The sequence below is a fragment of the Penicillium psychrosexuale genome (assembly GCF_028828465.1).
Source record: "Penicillium psychrosexuale strain IBT 29551 chromosome Unknown utg000002l, whole genome shotgun sequence".
NCBI lineage: Eukaryota > Fungi > Ascomycota > Eurotiomycetes > Eurotiales > Aspergillaceae > Penicillium > Penicillium psychrosexuale.
The window spans coordinates 1,532,196-1,552,405 of NW_026643187.1; the positions used below are offsets into that span (position 1 = coordinate 1,532,196).

Genomic DNA, 20,210 nt, shown 5'->3' on the forward strand with positions numbered 1-20,210 from the left:
CAGCCAGCCACTGTGGTCTCTTTCACTCTGGTCTGCCGCACGAACTTTCTACATTGAGTTCATCCTTGCACTCATCTTTTTCGTTTCATGTTTTCATATTCCTTAATGGGTCGGTACTCTTTTTTTTTTCTACGGGGCGCTGAACACGGGGATAATAAACGAGTCTCCGAGCAACGATACCCTGTTATATTATGTTTTTGTTTTTGACATCGTTGTGTTTAAGCTTAGCGTTGCTTACCCACTACGACGGTATATGAGTCGATGGGCTATGGAACTTTTGATATATTTGTCTTTATGGTTATCATTTCGATCTGGTTGAGGGCCGAGCATACGACGTTTGATACCCTGTTTACCTCCTTTATTTTCCAGGTCTTCTCATCTGATATTAGCCATTTTTTCTTTTTTTTTTTTCTTTTTCTTTTCTTTTTCTTTTCTTTTTGTTGGTTGCTGGTCTAAACCGGTCTTGAGCGTTTTGACTTTTTCTGTGATCTCTATCCATGTCTTATGCCTATGCATATACCATTGATATATATAGCCTCCCGTGGGACTACTGAGGATGGGACTACAAGTCGGCCACTCTGATGCAAGTGCTAGAATACGATGACCTTGCTACCTCAATTTGATCTTCCATGTAGGAGTCGTACTTTGTCCTACCTTGAACACTAGGTATCTGAGTTGTTCAACTCTTATCAACTACACCAGCAAAGCTACAACAGCCACTCAACCCCTGGCACCTTTGGAGACCACAAGCACATTTGGTAATCAGCACTCGGTAGTTACTGAAAGTCGCCACATTAACCGAGAATGAGACGCTTAGCCACCACCTTCCCTTCCCCCTTCCCCGGTTCCCAGGAACCTGGTAACCATCCCACGGCTGTTGAGGTCATACCTAGTTTTGGCAGGGAAGATCACCTGGACCGCTGTTTCGGGTCGATATAAAATCTTTGATTGGATGGGTTCTGTCAGCCAACCAATAGCCCAGGTGGCGGACGGGGCCGGGAGTCGTCCCTGGGAATTGTAATTTCGGTAGTAATTCCAAATCGGGAGTTGCATCGAAATTTCCAGATCGAGAATACACACCCCACGCTTGGATCGTATGGTACGTATGTTTGTCGTGCTTTGACCTTTTCGTAAGTACCGCTAGTTAGGAAATCGGAAGCGGAACTTGAGCAAAAATACGTCACGTACAACTCTAATTGTGTCAAGCTTATCGAATCTTAAGCGCGAAGTCTATGTTGTAATGCTGAAGGATATCTTTCAAGACTAGCTTTAAGAGGCTTATTTCGTTGCCCTTTGCGATTGATGTCATCTGATAACACGGTTACTTTCGCTATGTGTGTTGAGGACCCGCAAACACGGTTGTATTATCCGTGGCTCCTATCTCGTTCCCGAATACTACCTTAAAATAAGCGAGATTGATTTCCCACTATCACTGACGCTGTACGGGGTACAAGTGTGCATGAGAGTCTGAGCGCCTGCCGTCATAATAGTCTGAGCGCTTGCAATGCTGTGGATAGCTGCAGATGCTGAATATCACTTCCTAAAGTAGAGAGGTAATCGGCGTTTTGTCTGTAATGATTGGCCTGCGCAACAACGATCTAGTTGCGGTGGAGGCTGATGATGTAGTGAGGGGTGAATTAACTTTGGTGGCAACAGAGTGGAGGTGGTCTACCGTCGACGGTGTAGACAAAAAATGAAAGTGGAAATAATTTATTTTGGCCCCACTTCTGAAGAATATGACATCATATGGCTTGTGCGTGTATCAAAGTGTGCTTGAGAGTCCAAGTAGAAGTAGTTTAAAATGCTGGAATTGTGAAATCTGTAGCCATAAATTTTGGATATCTGTAGCAATTGACCACGGATGTCAGTTTCCCGATCGGGGTGCCGCCGCTTATGTGGGGTCCTGCTCCCGAGGTCCCGAGGTGTGATTACTCAAATGGATCGTACTTCCAGTTAGTAAGCAATCACCCAATGTAACTAACTATCCGGATTACAAGGTCAAGAAATTCGGATAATACTTCAAAGGCCATGGAAGCTGCCTACGACTAAGTCGTTCAGTCTGACACGTCAGATAACAAGTGAAGCAAAAGTTAGCCAGGGGATACCTTTCGCAACAGGATGGCCACGCGAAAGCCACCAGCCTTGACCGACCTTCCAGCTATTATGGATGATCTCTGAGCACTTATCACCAGTCAACCTTGCTTGTCTGGTATTAGGCAATCATCATCTGCTGTGTTCCTTTTGCTAGGATTGTTTTTTGGAACTTCTCGAACGGCCGCACCGGAAATGACATAGATATCAAGCTGCTATCTCGGCTTTCTTACGACCTACCGCAATACCATCTCTGCTTCATCTGCCTCCGACTTTATTTGTGGAAAAGCACTAAGCTACCAAGTCACTCTACTAATATGAAATATCGGTACCTTCAAAGACCTCTACCTTTCCATTTCGTTCAATCTTCAGCTTGTGATGAGAGGGTTCTACTAAGGACCGGTTTTGGAATCCCCGTTCAGTCATTGCTCTATACGGAGATAGGAGCTGGTCGAATCTGATCCTGAGCCCCGCCCTGGTTACAATCCCCCGTCAACAAAACATCAGAAGAAGATCCCCCGAAAGATGTTATGATGACAATATTCTGCTGAAGCTCGAATTTGCTCCATGCCTCCGGGCCTGTGCTTGTGAACGCATGAAAGAGCCGTAGTAACACGTACCGCGAAAATGGGCCCATGATTAGTGACCTGGGCTTTATCGACATCTTCACCTCTCAAATTGAGCGTTATTGCTCTAGCACAAGCATAGCGAAACAAGCCGACCAAGGGAGTTGTGATAAATGTAATACTCTTGGAAGTTGGAGATACGAACCCTGGATGAAAATCATGCAAGCCTCACTCTTACCCGGTGGATGGACTCGAGCACCGGGACTGCGCCCAGATGATGCTCAATGGAGGTGTGTCGCCTTGGTATTGAACTACTGATTAATTCAATCATGAAATAGTGGACTCCCGCCTGTGGTTTGAGAGGGACTCTGCTCAGGCTAGCTCTTTAAATGCATTGTCTGAGGATACTATGTATTGCCGGAACATTTCTTTGCTACAAGGGAAGACATATCAAACAGTGATGACTCCAGTGCACGGTGGAATCTACTTATTGCGCGGAGAAGCAAAGACAAGTTCTTCTCGCTGTATCATTCTCCGAAGAAAGCAGCAAGATAACTAGAGTGCCCAATGTTGTTTAGGCAATATGATCACCTATGGGGTGCATCTACATTCGTTCGATAACGCTGTCATATCCGCAAAGATAGTTTGCTGAAGTCAACTCCGTCAGTGAGACTGGAAGTTTAAGCTATGCAAGCGTATTTCGAGGCCTTACAGAAGCGTATTGATACCACATCTTCCACTGGGGGAAAGTTCCTAATCCTGTCAGGCTTCTTATCCTTCCATCCGTGGTCCTGGAATTTAAGTAGCAGCAAGTGACAGGCTAACACGATACTCTAAACATGAAGCACTCTTCATTCCTAAGTGACCTATCATTTGCACCTCAACAATAACAAATGAAGCCCATCAAGCCCTGGAGCGCAAGGTGGCTAACTATATAGGTGTGCGTGTGGTTAAAATAGGAAATCATAACAGGGTCCAAAACAGTAAACGGTAGTTGAGGTAAAAGTGCCAGGGTCTGGTTGGCGGGTCTGTAATTTACATACGTAATAAATAATAATGGTTCCAAGGGCCGGTTCCAAGGTTAATATGATATATGGCCTATTTCGGCTACCGCATGTACTACGCGGGTCGTCCCGCTACGTGACCGCGTCGGGTCTAGGGTGGTTCTGGTTACATACCGCACATTTCCCGAGTATTTTGAAATACGTAACGTCTGTATCTGTTTACCCTAGTATTTTTTAGAATACAATTATACAACGTTGGACTCTGATTGGAATCTGTGCTTATAATAGCGGGTAGTAGCGGGTGTTTAAATTATTACGGAGTAAATAGACGTTGCACTTAATCTGAATGTCATCTTTCTCATAGTCAACCTTGACATTATATGTGATAATCATGCCCTATGTCGTGTCACCATTGCCCCTGACCTGATCTGTCCTGACAATATAGCATAGATCGTCCTTGGCACTAGTATAGGGCTGTTCTCAGTCAAAATAGAACCCCATTGTAGATTTGCGAATAATCGACAACTTTCGAGGCTCAAGTGATATCCCACTTCGGTACTTGACCTTCTCGCAGTGTCTGACCTAAATCTAGGTTGTCATGCCAATGATAATCGTTACTTCAAAGATATTAAAAGCCAATATCCCTGCAATGTTTTACTACATTGTCCTCTATTTAAACTTAATTCGGGATCTCTATGGCCATAATAACCATAATAAAAAGCAGAGCTATACCTGTTTACCTTTGCAGTTCTGTTAATGTGGCACATCGACCATTGTCTGTGAAACACCAACCTCTTGATAGAAATAGTTCCGTTCTTCCGAGAGTAGTAGAGGGCTGGTTTTGAGTTGATCCCCGGATATCAAGTCCTTTACTACAGTCTACGGCATGAACCTGCTGAATGAAACCCCCCGATGTTAGGTAAACGGCCTTTGTTTGCATCCAATTTAGTATATGAACTAAATTCAGACTGTCTCACTTAGGTTGTACACCGATGGTTGCCGGTACACCTAGTTTAAGGTTCTATTCGAGTCACACATGGAGGTGTAGTGTCCAAATTATATCCCAGGAGTGGTGCCTTCCAGGGTTGTCAAGTAGCTCACTATAGCCGTAAACGGCAGTCGTGACTTCCTTGTACGTTTGCCCTAAATATGGACAGCACGTGTTCCCCCCCCCCCCGGTTCCTTCCTGAACAGCTGGGGACTTTGTTTACTATTTCTTCCTCCAGCTTCCTCTTTCTTTTCTCCTCTGTTCTCTCCTCTTCCACTTTACGTTCGTTCCCCTTGTTCCTCAATTGACCCTCGTTTTATCGATTGCTTGGTTATTCCATCAAGTGATCACTTCACATTCGTTTATCAACCTCCATCTTCGCCAAGATGGTAGCTTGGATGCGTTTCAAGTTGCTTCTGGCTATGGTCACCGCTCTGGTGACTATGGCTGCTGCTTCAGCTGGTAATTATCATGGCTGATAATTACTCTATGATCACTTACTGACCTTGTTGCAACAGAATGCCAATACATCGAGACGGTCTTTCTTCAGGACCCCCACACTGGGGAGCAGTATCAGTTTGGTGAAGGTAAGTCAAACCTGCTATCTGGGCTTGCCTAGAAATATGCCGTTACTGATCGATTTTCACAGTCAACGTTCTGCCTCGGGCCTTGTTTGGTCGTGCTGTTCACGCTTCTGAACTGAGTAAGTCCAGGCTCTTGCCATCCTCGCCTCTTTTCCAGACCAAAAACTAACTTGGTACTAGTCACTGTCACGGTTACCCATACCACCTGCGATCCTGATGAATCGACCACAACTGTCACCACAGATGTTCCTTGTACGACTGTCCAGTCTACCACACTTCTCACCACAGAGACTACTTCAGTCCCGGCTCAAAGTACCCCTGCGCCTGGTGTTTCTCAGTCTACTGTACCTACCACCTCGTCAACTCCGGTGCCTGTTAACACTCAGACTTCCGTGCTTATTGTCCCTAGCGCTACAAAGGTGACCACCAAGTCTTCTGCACCTGGCACAACCCAGAATCCTGTGCCTGGCACCACTTTGGTGACCTCGCAGTCTTCAGTACCCGGGACCGCTCAGACCCCAGTGCCCAGTACTACCAAGGTGCCCATTGGAAGCAGCCCTGTAACCAACCCTGGATCCTCCACGGTTACTGCCACTACCACTGAGTCGGTTTCTTCTTCCAGTCCTAATGCTACCAGCGTGGCTCCTATCCCTGCCACTACCGAGATCCCTGGAACTACTGGGTCTATTACATCTACTCGTCCTACCAATGTGGTTCCTGTCCCTGGTACTACTGGAATTGCTTACACAAACTCAACTGTTCCTCAGGCTCCCAGCACGGTGACTGATGTGACCACCTTTTACACTACGTCTCCTTGCCTCAACTCAACTGAGCTGGCCCCTGCTCCGGTGACCACTGAAATCACCATTACCGTTGAAGTTCCTTGCACCGAGACCACCAAGTGTGTCAGCACCAAGATCCTTACCACCAGCACCCTGCCGGCCTTGAACACAACCGTTCCTGCTTCCGTCCCACAGGCCACTACGACCACCGAGATTCAGTCAACCATTTCTGTCCCTGTCCCGGTTACCACTGAAGAGGTCACTGTCACGGTTGAGATCCCTTGTACCGGGACCACCAAATGCACCAGTACTAAGGTGTACACCACCATCCCTACGGAGACTACCACTATCTCTGTGACTCCAGTCCCGATTACAGCTCCACAGCCCACCACTGAGGTGGTGACTGTGGTCCAGCCGACTGTTCCTGGTGCCCCTGCAAAGGAGACCACCGAGGTTGTGACTACTGTGATTCAGCCCACTGTTTCGCAGGAGACCACCGAGGTTGTGGTGACTACTGTTATTCAACCAATTGTTCCTGGTGCTCCCCCACAGGAAACAACCACGCTTGTGACCACTGTGAACCAGCCCACTGTCCCTGCTCCTGTTCCCCAGACTTCTACCCACGAGGTGACTACCGAGATCAAGCCGACTGACTTGGTCCCACTTCCGCACGCCACCACTGTCGAGGCTACTTCTCTGGTCAAGGTTCCTGCTCCTTCTACGCAGCCGGCTACCACTCAAGAGACCACCGAAACTCAACCAGTCGCTGCGGCCCCGACCACTCTAGCTACTTCTACTGTCTCTAAGCCTGAGGCTGAGAGTACCACAACCGAGTCCAAGGTTTCAGTTGTGTCTCCCCAACAGCCTACTCACACCCAGGAGGATACTGTCCTGCCATCTCCTCATGGCACTTCTTCCAGTGGTACTCACCCCGCTTCCCCTGTTTTCAACGGTGCCAATGCCGCTGCAATCATGGACAGCCGTGTCTTTACCATGAGCATTGTGATTATGCTCTCTCACATCTTTCGCTTGATTCTGTGAGAACGACATACACTCTTACCGTGTTACGAGGCAAGTCCAGCCATCATCTGATGTAGCAAGGATAGTATCTGATGCGATGACTGTGTTCGTGATGGAATTTGAGGAACCCATGGTGTTGATGGGTGGCCGTGTTTTTTTATGGGATGCAACTGGCTCCCCTTAATCTTGCAAATTTTATCAGTCACTCATATTCTAGTTGAAGCATAGCTTTCCTAATCTCACAAATGTTCACTATTGGTTGTGTCTAATGATAAAGAAAGTATCTTGTAGTCTGTAATCTGCAACCGAATGGCAACTCCAAGGGACAACATAGCTGACCGAACAGTATTCGGGCAGTTATATTTCGGCTGTGAAACAATTACAATGGACAGAACGTAATACGTATGCTGTGAGCATCAAAGCATTGAACATAACACATCTTTATCAATAAACAACGGCCAGTGTGATAACCTCACAGAATGGATGAATGCCTAATATCCCCAAATGGGGATAGTAGCTTGGCTAAAGCCAGGGTATCTCAGAGAAACAAGGAGAATGCATAGGTATGTGCACATGGAGTATACACACAGGACAGAGGTGAATGGGTACAGATGTCCCTACCCCAGTAGAGTTCAAACCTTAACCTCACCACCAAGAGATTCAATGTCTCGCGTCAGAGCACAAATCCGACATCCATCACCAATCTTGTCCCGCAGGATTCTTGCCGTCGTAACCTTGGGGCCAACACTGCGAGATGCAGTGGCAGACCGGGTCTCGTCGACTGGAGACATGGCTCGGGGTGTAAGATCAGCAGATCGGTCACGGCTGTTTGCGCCAGATTGTTGTGGCGTGTCTGAGTGCAAGTGGGATAGATGGAAAATGTGGCCACAAGCAAAGCCAACGAGAATTTCTCGCTCTGCATGGGGGTTATTATCAGCATTGTTTTTTTTTTTTGGGATGAAAGGAGTTGGAGTCAAAATCATACCGTTTTCCCGGAAAGCGGCTTTGCAACCGCCACATCTTCCCTGTCCAGGGCCTCCGAATTCTCTCGCACCATTGGTTTCAGATATGTGATCTTGAGCTGGGGCATTCATTGTCGGTGTCTTATTGGAATCTTTCTCTCTAACCTCGGTGACATCGAACCTGATTCCCCGCCGCTGACCTTTGCGCAGCGAGTCCATCCCAAGTGCAACTTCGCTTTGCATAACCCTAGCCGCGCCTTGACTAATACTAGCCTGCAGATCATGCTCACGGATCAAGCGGGTGAGGCCCTCTCTTAGACCTTCAATCTCTAGCCCGCTCGGGATACGACGCACAAGCTTTATCGGGTCGATGGCCGTCCCGGCCTCAACGAGAAGACCATGGATGAACTTTGGCTTGTCCATGGAGTAGTCAAGCAGATCCTCCCACAGATCGGGATCGTCCTGCGACTTTGCAAATGAAATGGCCTGTGAGACATCCTTGAGATCCGATAGAATCAGGTTCAAGGCTCGCTTTGTCTGGCCCATCTTGGACAAAAGGAAAATCAACTCTGGCGTGAATCTGTGGTTTTCGCAGATCGAGGTGGCTTTCTCGAACGAATAGGATATGCTTGTTTGGAGGAACTCCATCAGTAGAGGTCGGTCGTAGTCGGCAAATACCTCAACAGCCGTATCTGCAAAGTTATCAATCAGGGCTTTGCCTTCATCGGCAGCAAGCTTGCTGGCTGCATCCCGAGCATGCGTTCCACGTCCTCTTCTAGGTTTGTGAGCGTCCTGCGGTAATGATTCACCTCGCCAGAGCGCACGGAGATAGAAATAAAGGAACAGGAACCGGTCCGCGGCGACCAACTGTGATACCACGGTATCTGGGGGAACAATGCCCGTGTATGCTTCCCTTACGAGGAGTCGCGTGGGCTCAGAAGTCAGCTCCTCCAGTTCGAATTTTGTGGCAGACTTCATTTGCTCTTTGGAAACGCGAATCATGATGAAGGCCGGTATATCATCAGTGACTGCATCGAGCAATCGGTGTTCCCGAACCAAAGACATTGCCGCATCTCCATCTTGCAATCGAATGTAGCAACGCAAGGCTTCGCGGTAATGCCCTCCTGCCAGGAACAACTTGGCTAGGCAATCTGTGAGGATTCGCCATTCCTCAGAACCGGCGCGCACCGATCCGGATTTCACCTGTGCTTCGATGGATTCTGTGATCACGTTCGCATCAAACAAATCGGACGGCCATGTTCCGACCAGTTCTTTGAATTTGACCAAATCTCGTGACACATAGTGAGTGAGAATGACTTCGTAGATCTGACTAGGCAACGATGGATGTAAATCAACTGGAATTTGTGGAGTTATCTCGTCAATTTTATCCTTTTTGATAAAGACCCACGCCCAGTGTTCCCATCGTGAGGCATTGCGAATGACTTTGCCACAAATACTCGCAGCATGAATCCACTTCTCTTCGCTGACAAGTTGGTTGATCCAGAGTTCCCCAAGGCGAGCTTTTTCTTGTTCGGCAGCAGAAACTTGTCTTCTACCAGCCGTCGTCATGGATGATCGATCATCAGCGAAGAAGTCACCTAAACTGGTTTGCGACCTTGCAGCCTCGGACATAACGTCGGCTAAGTCAGGTATTGAGCCCGCAGCTTCGGGATGTTCATCGACGAGACGCCATGCGTCCTCGTACTGGCCATGAGAATCAAGCCAGGACAAACGGTCCGCAAGATCCCGTTTCACTGCAACAACACAGTCATATGGGCTGTGGACAAAAATTTTGGCACCAGGAGCACCTGAAACTTCCTGTACCTCCTTCGGAAGGGGCTCCTCAGTCGCGTGGATTTTGGACATGAAAGAGGGAGCAAATCTACCAGATCCCTTGTCCCCACTACTTGTGGTACTGCGGATACTGGCACCGGAGCTGAATAGCCGCGCAGAATACATAGTAGCATCCAAAATCCCATGACCAAGAGCCCCGAGGGCACCGCGCTGGACGACCTGTCCCCCTGGGGTCTTCCACGGAGGCAAGACACTTAGATGATAATCAGATGCCGAGAGACCCTCAAAGCGGTTTACTGAAAGTGTATCGGCGCTAATTTCTTCCTTGGTCTCAATGTCAATGACACGAAGTTCAGGTTCCAGGCCCTTTTTTCGATTGCGGGTCCCACTGCCTCCTCCGTTACTTGCAGTTTCGCCTTCGGTCTCCAAATATGCAAGAATGACAAGAAGACGAGGTGTATACAATGAGATGCCAGATACCACGCAGTCTGTTCGTAATCTGTGTTCAAAGTTAGCGATGAACGATACAATCCGTGAGAGTTCCAGCTCACATTGTAACAACCTCCGCAGAGCCCAATTTCTCTCCCTTGGATGTTTTGCTTGCCCTTTCGGGGTAGACATCAATGACCCAAACAGTTCCTCCCCACCCGACGACAAGCTTTTCCACTTTCTCAGTGAGCACCGTCGACTGTACCTCTGGACTTGCTGGACAGTCATTTGGATCGAGATGGTCCCGACTGTCTAGAGCGGACTGGTCGATCCATTCAGCGCGTGCCTTCCAAACATTGGCCATTTCGTCCCAGCCGGGACGATTTGGACGATCGATATGGCTGATTCGTTTCCAGGCAAATTCCGTCTCTGAAGAATCTAGATGTAAATTTGACCGCATAATCTTAATGCCTTCCTCGTTGACCCAGGCCACATAATTTCCCGACAATGACCATTTAATTGTGCTTATAGTCCCTTCGCCGCTGTGGATAATCGTGTCTTTTCCACTAGTGGCTGCTAGGCCCATGGATCCAAGCCAACTTGACGCCGTGGCGGCTGCACCCCCATTGTTGTAGAATTGGAGGTCGCCCCAATACGACCACCAGTTGTCAAGACCAATTCACCCGCTCGGCCACCAGACAGGAATGCCCGGTCATTCTTGTATTCGGGAGACAAAGCAATAGACTGGACTGGGCGGCCAAAATTGCGCAATAGCACATCCTTCGGGTCTACTAGCGATGAGACGCACACGTGGCCATCGATTGAGGAGGTCCCGATGTAAATCGAGTTCGATGGTAGAGGAAGGACGGTCGAATGATTACCCAGTTTTCCTTGGCCACGGATACTGCCAGTGAATGTTGATGCTCGCGTTGGTGGTCTGTATTCTTCTGCAGTCTGCTTGCTGAAGAGCTCTTGCTTGAAGTTCGGAAGGGGAGGCGGACATGGCGATATCGATATTGAGGTGACACTGGCTGAGTGTGCATGATATACACGGACGGATTGTAGAAGCGGTAAGGACATAACATGCTTGACAAGGTCAGCTCATATGTCTGCGCGCTGGTGTGCTAACTTACGACGTTTCCGTTGTGCGTCCCGACGATCTAGGTACCTCGTTAGCTCATTATAGTATAGGTCCCGCTAAGGATGCATACCATTTTATCCCCTGCTACGAGGAACGAGCTTGTCGCATCCCCGTTGCGATATACTGATCCCAGGTGCTTCGTAAGGTATGCGTACTTGAGGCGGGGTTCCTCGTCCTCGTCGTCCGAGTCATCCTCTCCTTCGGCCTCTTCTTCATCGGCCTCCTCTTCTTCTCCATCATCGCTGCTATTAGAGCTGTGGTCATTGAATCGTTGCTGTCTATCTTGGGCGCCTTGAGTCGTGTCTGTAGGTGATCCGGTTCGTATGGATGTGTCGTGCTTGGGAGTGCTCTGAATGGCACTTTCGTCCGGCGGTGTCGCGCCAGGCGCGTCCATGGCAAATCCCTCTCGCACCTGCAGCTCCCAAGCTAGTTGAAGTGGAATGCGACAAGCTGGAAACGGGATCCTGTGGTTCTACAGTTGAGCCGGGGTAGGTCAGTGCCCCGAGCTTGATTCCATGACTAAGCGGGCTATCGGGCCGCGGGCTGCAGGACGATGTCATCGACCGAGCTATTCGGGCTTTTTGATCCTCGGATACACACACACATACAATGTTTGCCAGGCCATATGTATGCTTGAACTGTTGCAGGCGCCCAATTTCACGGTTTCCTACGCGACCGCAGACCCAATTCCTTCATGCCTCTCCTAGACTAGCACTTCCCCGACGGAAGGATTTCTTTTCATCCAATGCCCACTTGAAACAGAAACAGAACGCCGATGAACCAATTGAATCCTCTCCGGATTCCCGGAAGCAACTTCGACGGGGTCCTAGGTCACCAGCAGCTCCCACTTCATTGCGGCGGGTAGCGGTAGAGGCACAGAGGTCGAAGGATGGCATTATCTCCAAGGCGCTCCTCAAAGAGCAGGGGTTATATCGGACTAAGGTAGGCATGACTGTTTCTTCTACGATCTTCTTCCACTAATTATTTGTCGCTAGACAGTTACCGCCTACGCCGTCGCCGAACAATTTGACATCCGCAAAGTAAGAGATATCTTGCAAGAACGAGGATATGAACCGGACCCGTTGGAAACCGGGCTTTTCCCGCAGGTCGTTCATGTTCAGATACCTTTAGACTCCATACAGCGCATGACGAATCCCTCCGGCATAGATCTACCATCCGACGAAGTGGGCGATTTATTCGTGTTTCCCTCCGGTACTGTGGTAGCGTGGGGGCTCCCAGAAGGATTCACATCATTCCTGGCAACGCGGACTCTCTTGCCCGCAGCACAAGGTGCCCATGTGGATAACCTGGAAACTGAGGATCTCGAATTCGTGGAGGACCCGAAGCGAGAGAACAGTGTGATCAAAGGTGACACGATTATACTAGGCACCAAACCAGGTCACGGAGATGCGGAGGGATTACCAGCGGCGCAACAATCCATCAACACGGTGTTGACCAAGATTGCATTTTCGTCAGGTCTCGCTCGGAGTACGAAGTTGGCCGTCCTCGAGAGCCTTCTTTCGAACTATTTTGAATCGACTCGGCCAATTCCGACTCTTCTATCAAAGGGATCCCGTCTTCCTTTTACACGAGACTTTATCCTCCGGAAGACGGGGCAGCTACTCAGTGTCCGAGCCCAGCTCAATCTCTATTCCGAGCTCACTGATTCCCTTCCCGATCTCTTTTGGGACAGCCGACACGAGCTCGGCTTGGAGGGATACTACGAGCAGGCTGGCAGAGCTTTAGATGTTGGAATTCGCATCAAACTGCTGAACGAGAAGATGGACTATGCGCAAGAGATCGCAAGTGTACTTCGGGAGCGCCTTAGTGAGACACACGGTCTGCGGCTCGAATGGATTATCATTCTGCTCATTACCGTTGAGGTTGGCTTTGAAGTATTACGACTGTGGAAAGAAAGAGCACATAAACAGGAGGAGGCGCGCAAGCAGGAGGCCTAGGTCACCCGAGGCCAGAAATGACAGGCGCGAACTCAGTGTGATTATATTGCCCGCGATACCCCTTCATTTTCAATATTAGACGAGTGCAACATAAGAGAAAATGCTGCTGTCGTGCAAGTAATCAAAGCCAGGTGACTCGTGGGCCGACTCCCCTTATCAGCCCGGCTGTCCCCGCGCTTAGTCATATAAGACTCCGCACGAGGACAGTACTCGTGGACGCCGACAACCATTGTAGCCTCCTTAACATACCTATCCCTCGTCATAATACGATCTTCCTAGTACACACCTACTTGTCTATTCTTATATTCATCCTCTGTTTCAATTCGACAAGTTTGTTCCCTGAAATCACGGCAAAATGATACCAGCGATGATGCGGGGATCGTCACAACAGCTCATGGGGATTCCCGGACCCCAGAAGATCCTCAAGACCGTCGGCTCACTCTGGCTTTCGCAAACTTCAAATGAGAGTGATAATCTCAGAACTTCATCATCATGCCCTCTCTCGGAAATTAGTTGCCAGGCCAACTTCCACGGTCAAGACACCTGCTGTTTCAATTACCCCGGTGGTCAAATGCTGCAGACGCAATTCTGGGATGTCGATCCTCCACTCGGTCCTGAAGATGCATGGACTATCCATGGACTATGGTGAGTCTATATCATATCCCCAGGTTGAATGATATCAAACTAACTCTTCAGGCCCGATCACTGCAACGGCGGCTTTGACCAATTCTGCGACTCCAAACGCAAGTACAGCAACATTTCTCTGATTATAGTGGACGCGGGCCGGGGCGACTTGCTTGAATACATGAGCGAGTATTGGAAGGATTTCCGGGGGGATGATAACAATCTGTGGCAACATGAGTGGAACAAGCACGGCACTTGCGTCAGCACCCTGGAACCAGATTGCTACGAGGACTATCTGCCTCAACAGGATGTCGTGGACTACTTCGACAAGACTGTTGAGGTTTATAAGGAGTTGCCTTCCTATGAGGTTAGTTTGATCCTGTCGATTAATGACCGACTATATTCGGATCAAACCACTAACCATGCATAAGTTCCTGGCCAATGCTGGCATCATACCATCTCAAACACAGACCTATGCTCTTGCCGATATTGAAGCTGCACTAGAACAAGCCCATGGAGACCCGGTCACTATCCGTTGCCGAAATGGTGCCATCAATGAGATTTGGTACTATTTCAATATTGCAGGAAGTCTCCAATCAGGGGAATTCATCCCTGCTGGACCAGGTCGGTCAAACTTCAAACTCGCGTTGGTAGATCGCAAGCTTACAAAATAGTCAGATGGCCAGAAGTCCAATTGCCCTTCCAGGGGAATCAAGTACCCACTGAAGCATGCTCGGCCGGAGCCGACCCGGACGACGACCATAGGTAATCCAGAGCCCACGGCGCCAGGAACTCCATTTGCAGGCCGAGGTAACTTGATTGTTGAGAGGCTTAACCGAAAGCATGGCTGTATCATCAGCTTCGGAACTTGGTTTTCTTCAGGGACCTGTGCGACTTTCCGGGCCGAAAAGCTATCAGGTTCGTGACCGTGCTTTCCACACATGACACCTCTGCTATTGTTTGCTAACGTAAAGTATCCTTCAGGTGATGTATTTACTCTGAATTCTAGCAAGGGGCCCTGTGCCTTCGAGCGAGACGCCCTTACTTGCGGACCACACGTCAACAAGCCCAGCGAGTTCACCGTATGTTCATCCCAGAAAATCTTACAATATATCATCTCATCTTCTCACACTGCATACAGGCCAAGGATGGTAAACTCGCCTACAGTGATCACACTACTTTCTATGCCCAAAATCCTCCCAAGGGGCGTACACAAAGTAACGTGTATGCTTCGCAAGGGGGACGGCCTATTGAAATTGAGATTACCTGGGTCTCGAAGTAGATGGGTTATCTCTACTATTGTTTCATTCGCTACCCTGGTGAAACATAGGTCGGCCTATCGGTGTGATGTTGCACAGAAATCCCTGCATAGAATGGAACGAGGGGACTGTCAGACGATTCCTTAACGCAAAATAATTAGAAATATCAAATAGAAAGCGCGGTGCTTGGAGTAGTATGTTAATATATGTCATTTCTTGCGTGAACGGATATTTTGTATTCCGAAACTTGAGGGTGCAATCGGTAGATTGAGGGAAGGTCGCTAAAATGCAGACTATTTGTACTTTTCTCTTGGGATCTCTTATATTCTGGTCTTCTTTTCACCTACAATTCTACGATGAAGGCTGTGACGGGTTATATGGAGCCAGATGAAAGCTGTAGGCATAGCACGTTTGAGATGGTAGAGTACAAGCTATCCGCAATTATGTCTGTCATCGAAGGAGAACAGTCCTTAAGCAAGCAATCCTTGACAGGGTAGGTACAGAAGAGATTCATTGAAAATAAAGACGTCAAATACATATCGCATCATGAAGTGAGTGAACATATGAAAAGAAGGATAAACACCTGGAATAAACACGCTGCCGTGTATCGAACATCTTCGAAGAGATGAGATAAGGCCGAAAGAACGTGAATAAAAACAATCATGACAAGACAAAAAAAAAAAAAACAACAAGAAGAGACAAATACATGGGGGGAAATAAGGGGCAAAAAGCAAATAGCCCGAAACACTCGCAAGTCCGCAAAGTCGTTTCAAGTCCCGAAATGTGTGCAGAGAAAGAAAACGCCCTATTTTATCGTGGGTCATTAAAGTGTACAAGGTCGTCCCGGATCGTCGCAAAGCAGTGTCGCCGTGAAGAAAATGGTAAGCCACGCCGTATGTGTCGTCGCTCTTTTTTGTAGTAACATAGCCGTTCAAGGGTCCACTAGGAACTCGCTGGACAAGCAGTCGATTGGGTCCGTCAGATCATCAATACCAGAAAAGGTCTTCTCGGGATAATAGGACGAGACAGGGGCGAAGTCGGTTGCATCGACGAATTGATAAGTCGGGAAACCAGGGATGCCCGAGTGAGCGAGATGGCCGAACTCCTGTCGCAAGTCCTCGGAGGGATCTTGGGTCATGAAGATATCGATCTCCGAGCTGACGGATGATTCGGCCAGAGTGGGCGCCGAGCGAGGAGAAGACATCTCCCGAGGCGAGAGGGCAGATTCACTATAGAGAGATTCCTGCGAGTAGGTGGATTCCTGCGAGTATGTCTGCGAGCTGAAATTCGATGCGTACTGAGCCATTGCCTGTTCGTATCTAGCGTGGGCGAGTTGAGGTGGTGACAAGGGCAGCATGTCATCCTCAAGCCGGGCATTCACAGGGTTGTAGGTGTGGCATGGCGGGGACATTGTGTGGTATCTGTCTCCGGGAGAGGTGGGCGGCGTATACGATGAGACAGCACTGGACGGGGCATAGTTGGGCGAGTTGAACACGGGAGCATCTTGCAGAGTGGCATGGGTCTGGGCTGAAGCGATTGAGGTGGATTTTTCAGCAACACGTTGACGAGTACGAGTGGACTTGGCCTGGCGAGTATCGAGATCCGGACGGCTGTTCTTCTTCTTCGGGGGGCGACCGCGCTTGGTGGTCTTTGGAACTACACCGGTGAAGCCTCCAACACACATATCGCGCTGGCGGTGACGAGTTAGGGCATCCTGTCGAGCAAAGCTGGCGCCACAGGCACAGGCGAAGGGCTTATTGCCACTGTGTGTCTTGAGATGGCGCTTGAGATCGTGTCCGCGCACAAAGTGCTTTTCGCAAATGTCGCATTTGAATTGACGGTCTCCGAGGTGTGTTTGGACGTGGGACTTGATGTTTTCCTTGCGACCAAAGCGGCAAAGGCAGCCTGTAAATAGACAGACCCACTTTCCATCTTTGGGGTCGGGGCCGGAGATGAACTTGGCAATCTCGTCAGTCGAAACGCCGGTTTCCTGGACTGAAGCCTTGACTCGGGCGTCAAGGTCATCATCGTGAGCGGCTAGCTCGTTGGGAGACGACACAGTAGACGGGGCACGTTTTTTGGTTCTGCCAGTGGAAGATGTGATTGAGATGTTGGAATTTTGAGGCGTCATTCCATATGAACTCGGGGATGGCATATTGGCAATTTCGGTGAACGTGCTAATCGGGGAATTCACCGGAGAGGGCATTTGCTGCTTAATCTGCACAGAATTGACATAGGGGGCTCCTTGGAAAGACTGGGCTCTCTGCATCTCAGCAGTAGCAGGGTTATGGGGGAATGAGAAACTTTGGGACTTGGAAGGTGTTGGGACATTGCTGTACATGGAATAATCAATAGATCTTTTCAATGGGGTAGAATCGGGGGTCAAGGGGGAGTCTGGCATATAATAGTCAGTTTCGGTCGGGTTAAATTCAACATAAAGATTCATACAAGCAGTAGACATTTGCGAAAGAATTTTCGCAGACGGAGCCTTTGGTTGAACAGAGACTGGGTGCATCGGTCCGGCATAGGCCGTCACCTGCTCGTTTTGGATGATTGGCATGTTGCGCCGAGAGTACAATTCCCAATCGGCATTGCCGACATATTGTTGCTGTTGTTGGTTTGAAAATTGCTCTTGCTGCATACGGTGCAGCGCACGCTTCAATGGTGTATTTTCGGAGCTCTCACTGGCTGATCGGGACAAGGCCGGAGCACCGACGGAAGAGGGCGCCGGGCTGCCAGTGGTGGTGTGGATCGCTTGCAATTGTTCTTGGTTGAAAGCCTGGCAGTCAGACCCGAGCGACTGTTGTTGATATTGATATGGCTGCTGCATGTGCATGCCATGTGGGATGAAAGACTGCTCGGGCTGCTGGGCATAGGATTGATACTGCTGTACATCCCTCGGTTGATATGAGAAACCTGATTTTTCGTTAAAATAATCTCGCAACTGCGAGACCGTCTTCGGCATGTGTCGGTCGACATTGGGCTGTTGACTGAAGGAGGTGTAGTCCACAGTCTGGCCTCGACGATGTGACCGATGGGGTTGCATATTGGTCATGACTGGTTGGTATGGAGCAACTGGGGTGGAGATTTGACGGCGGTGACGACCGGTTCCCAGCGCGTTGGAGTTCATGATTATATTGCCGCTTGACGGTTGGGTCCTGATTGAGGTGTCAGTATGTGAATATGAACGCAATGGGCACTAGGAAGAGGGAAAGTGGGAGGGTGTTAGAGGCTCAAGAGTATCAAGTGTAGAGTCAACCTATTCAGGTCACACAGTTCAAGTAGATATTCTCAATTGAACCTAGAAGAGCAGAAACACGAATGTATGAAGGTTTCCAAGGTTTGGTTCTGGAACCCCGATCTATGTGAGAGACCCGCGGTTCTCATCAACAAATTGGGGCGTTGGCATGGCAACGGCGGTGTCCGGGCGTCTGGGAAACCAAAGGCTTTGACGAAAAGTGGGCCAACCCTTGCCCGACTTCGATTTTCCCGTGGTGATCGAGGACCTTGCTTGTGATTATTCGACTTCTTCTGCAAGGGCAGCTAGTCCCTGTGATAGAATGCGTATAAACATACCTAGAATCCGTAAAATTGACACCTCCTCGGTTTCGTTTCCAAGGAGATTCGATATAAACAAGGTGATCTCGTACTATATAGACCTTGGCTCCATATATAGTACCCATAGCCCGATGGGCCGATATGGTGCCATGGCGTCATCTATGGAAATGATATTCGACCTGTCCAACACGGGATAATTATTAATGTAGAGGGCCTCAGGCAGAAATGATCTTCAAGTCACGTGTAGAGTCCCAAATCACGTGCTTCTTCTCGGTCAGCATTTCCTTTTACGCTAGACTACTTTCGGCACACGACCCACCCCACGTGATCGCACAACGATTTTAATCACCAACCGGCTTCCGCGCACAACGATCTTCTTTAATCTTGCAAGGTTGAGGAAGACACCACTGTCGAGGTGAGTCTTTGGTTTTAGGCCAGCAGATACGAATGTGATGACCATGCGCCAGTAGCATGTAGTCCATTCTCTCCTGACTTCTACATTTTCGTCGTCGCGAGCATCGCACTGACTTTTTTTCGCAGGCCTTCATCAAGATGCAGATCTTCGTCAAGACCCTCACGGGTAAGACTATCACCCTTGAGGTGGAGTCATCCGACACCATTGACAATGTCAAGTCCAAGATCCAGGGTAAGTGCCGAAGTCCGCGCGCAACGATCGCACACACCACAACCCGAGGCTCTAGACTAACCCCGCACCAGACAAGGAGGGTATTCCCCCTGACCAACAGCGTTTGATCTTCGCTGGTAAGCAGCTCGAGGACGGCCGCACTCTTTCGGATTACAACATCCAGAAGGAGTCGACCCTTCACCTCGTGCTCCGCCTGCGTGGTGGTGGTAAGAAGCGCAAGAAGAAGGTCTACACCACCCCCAAGAAGATCAAGCACAAGCACAAGAAGACCAAGCTCGCCATCCTCAAGTACTACAAGGTTGACGGTGATGGAAAGATTGAGCGTCTTCGCCGCGAGTGCCCCGCTCCCGAGGTATGTGATGACTCTGTCGCAAGACGATTACCCTTATATTCTGATTCGGAAACTAATTTGTCCTTTCTTATAGTGTGGTGCCGGTGTCTTCATGGCCGCTATGCACAACCGCCAGTACTGTGGTAAGTGCCACCTCACCTACGTCTTCGACGAGGCCAAATAAACGGTCTAAGTCGGACCGTGGTGTGCTGTCACCGAGCTTGGGCGTGGTTTCTGCTAGGCTAGGGCAAGTGACGGAGTGTCGCGGTCGACGCTGGTTGATGATGGTTCTTGGAATACCCATGTTCTACAGTCAATTACAAACAAAAACTAGGCATCCGCCGAAAACTTAAAACTTCCACGTAATGATAAGACTTGTATGTATTCGTAGACTTGGATATTGTCATATCCCGTCCGATCAACCACTATACTGCGAACAACAATGCATAAATCCGTGTAAGCCCTCACTCAAC

General features: G+C 49.1%; 6 protein-coding genes across 6 annotated transcripts; 3 read left to right on the forward strand and 3 right to left on the reverse strand.

The window, feature by feature from the left end:
- Window positions 1–5,035: 5,035 nt before the first annotated feature.
- Window positions 5,036–7,056, forward strand: N7518_001714 (uncharacterized protein; the record flags this gene model as incomplete). Its single annotated transcript, XM_057182642.1, has 4 exons — window positions 5,036–5,111; window positions 5,168–5,236; window positions 5,299–5,352; window positions 5,414–7,056. 4 exons carry the CDS (start codon window positions 5,036–5,038, stop codon window positions 7,054–7,056), a joined length of 1,842 nt encoding a protein of 613 aa, XP_057044092.1.
- A 611-nt stretch (window positions 7,057–7,667) lies between these two features.
- On the reverse strand, window positions 7,668–11,755 carry N7518_001715 (CLH domain-containing protein; the record flags this gene model as incomplete). The annotated part of the gene is made up of 6 exons (XM_057182643.1): window positions 7,668–7,951; window positions 8,021–10,290; window positions 10,343–10,835; window positions 10,904–11,306; window positions 11,354–11,380; window positions 11,432–11,755. 6 exons carry the CDS (start codon window positions 11,753–11,755, stop codon window positions 7,668–7,670), a joined length of 3,801 nt encoding a protein of 1,266 aa, XP_057044093.1.
- A 215-nt stretch (window positions 11,756–11,970) lies between these two features.
- Window positions 11,971–13,319, forward strand: N7518_001716 (RMD1 family protein; the record flags this gene model as incomplete). The annotated part of the gene is made up of 2 exons (XM_057182644.1): window positions 11,971–12,303; window positions 12,357–13,319. 2 exons carry the CDS (start codon window positions 11,971–11,973, stop codon window positions 13,317–13,319), a joined length of 1,296 nt encoding a protein of 431 aa, XP_057044094.1.
- Window positions 13,320–13,674: 355 nt separating this feature from the next.
- N7518_001717 (T2 family ribonuclease) lies at window positions 13,675–15,225 on the forward strand (the record flags this gene model as incomplete). The annotated part of the gene is made up of 6 exons (XM_057182645.1): window positions 13,675–13,964; window positions 14,016–14,310; window positions 14,375–14,593; window positions 14,618–14,861; window positions 14,928–15,025; window positions 15,085–15,225. The coding sequence occupies 6 exons, from the start codon at window positions 13,675–13,677 to the stop codon at window positions 15,223–15,225; spliced, it is 1,287 nt and encodes a 428-aa protein (XP_057044095.1).
- A 908-nt stretch (window positions 15,226–16,133) lies between these two features.
- Window positions 16,134–18,332, reverse strand: ace2 (putative C2H2 transcription factor (Swi5); the record flags this gene model as incomplete). Its single annotated transcript, XM_057182646.1, has 1 exon — window positions 16,134–18,332. The coding sequence occupies one exon, from the start codon at window positions 18,330–18,332 to the stop codon at window positions 16,134–16,136; it is 2,199 nt and encodes a 732-aa protein (XP_057044096.1).
- A 1,493-nt stretch (window positions 18,333–19,825) lies between these two features.
- N7518_001719 (uncharacterized protein) lies at window positions 19,826–20,041 on the reverse strand (the record flags this gene model as incomplete). Its single annotated transcript, XM_057182647.1, has 1 exon — window positions 19,826–20,041. The coding sequence occupies one exon, from the start codon at window positions 20,039–20,041 to the stop codon at window positions 19,826–19,828; it is 216 nt and encodes a 71-aa protein (XP_057044097.1).
- Between the last annotated feature and the right edge of the window lie 169 nt (window positions 20,042–20,210).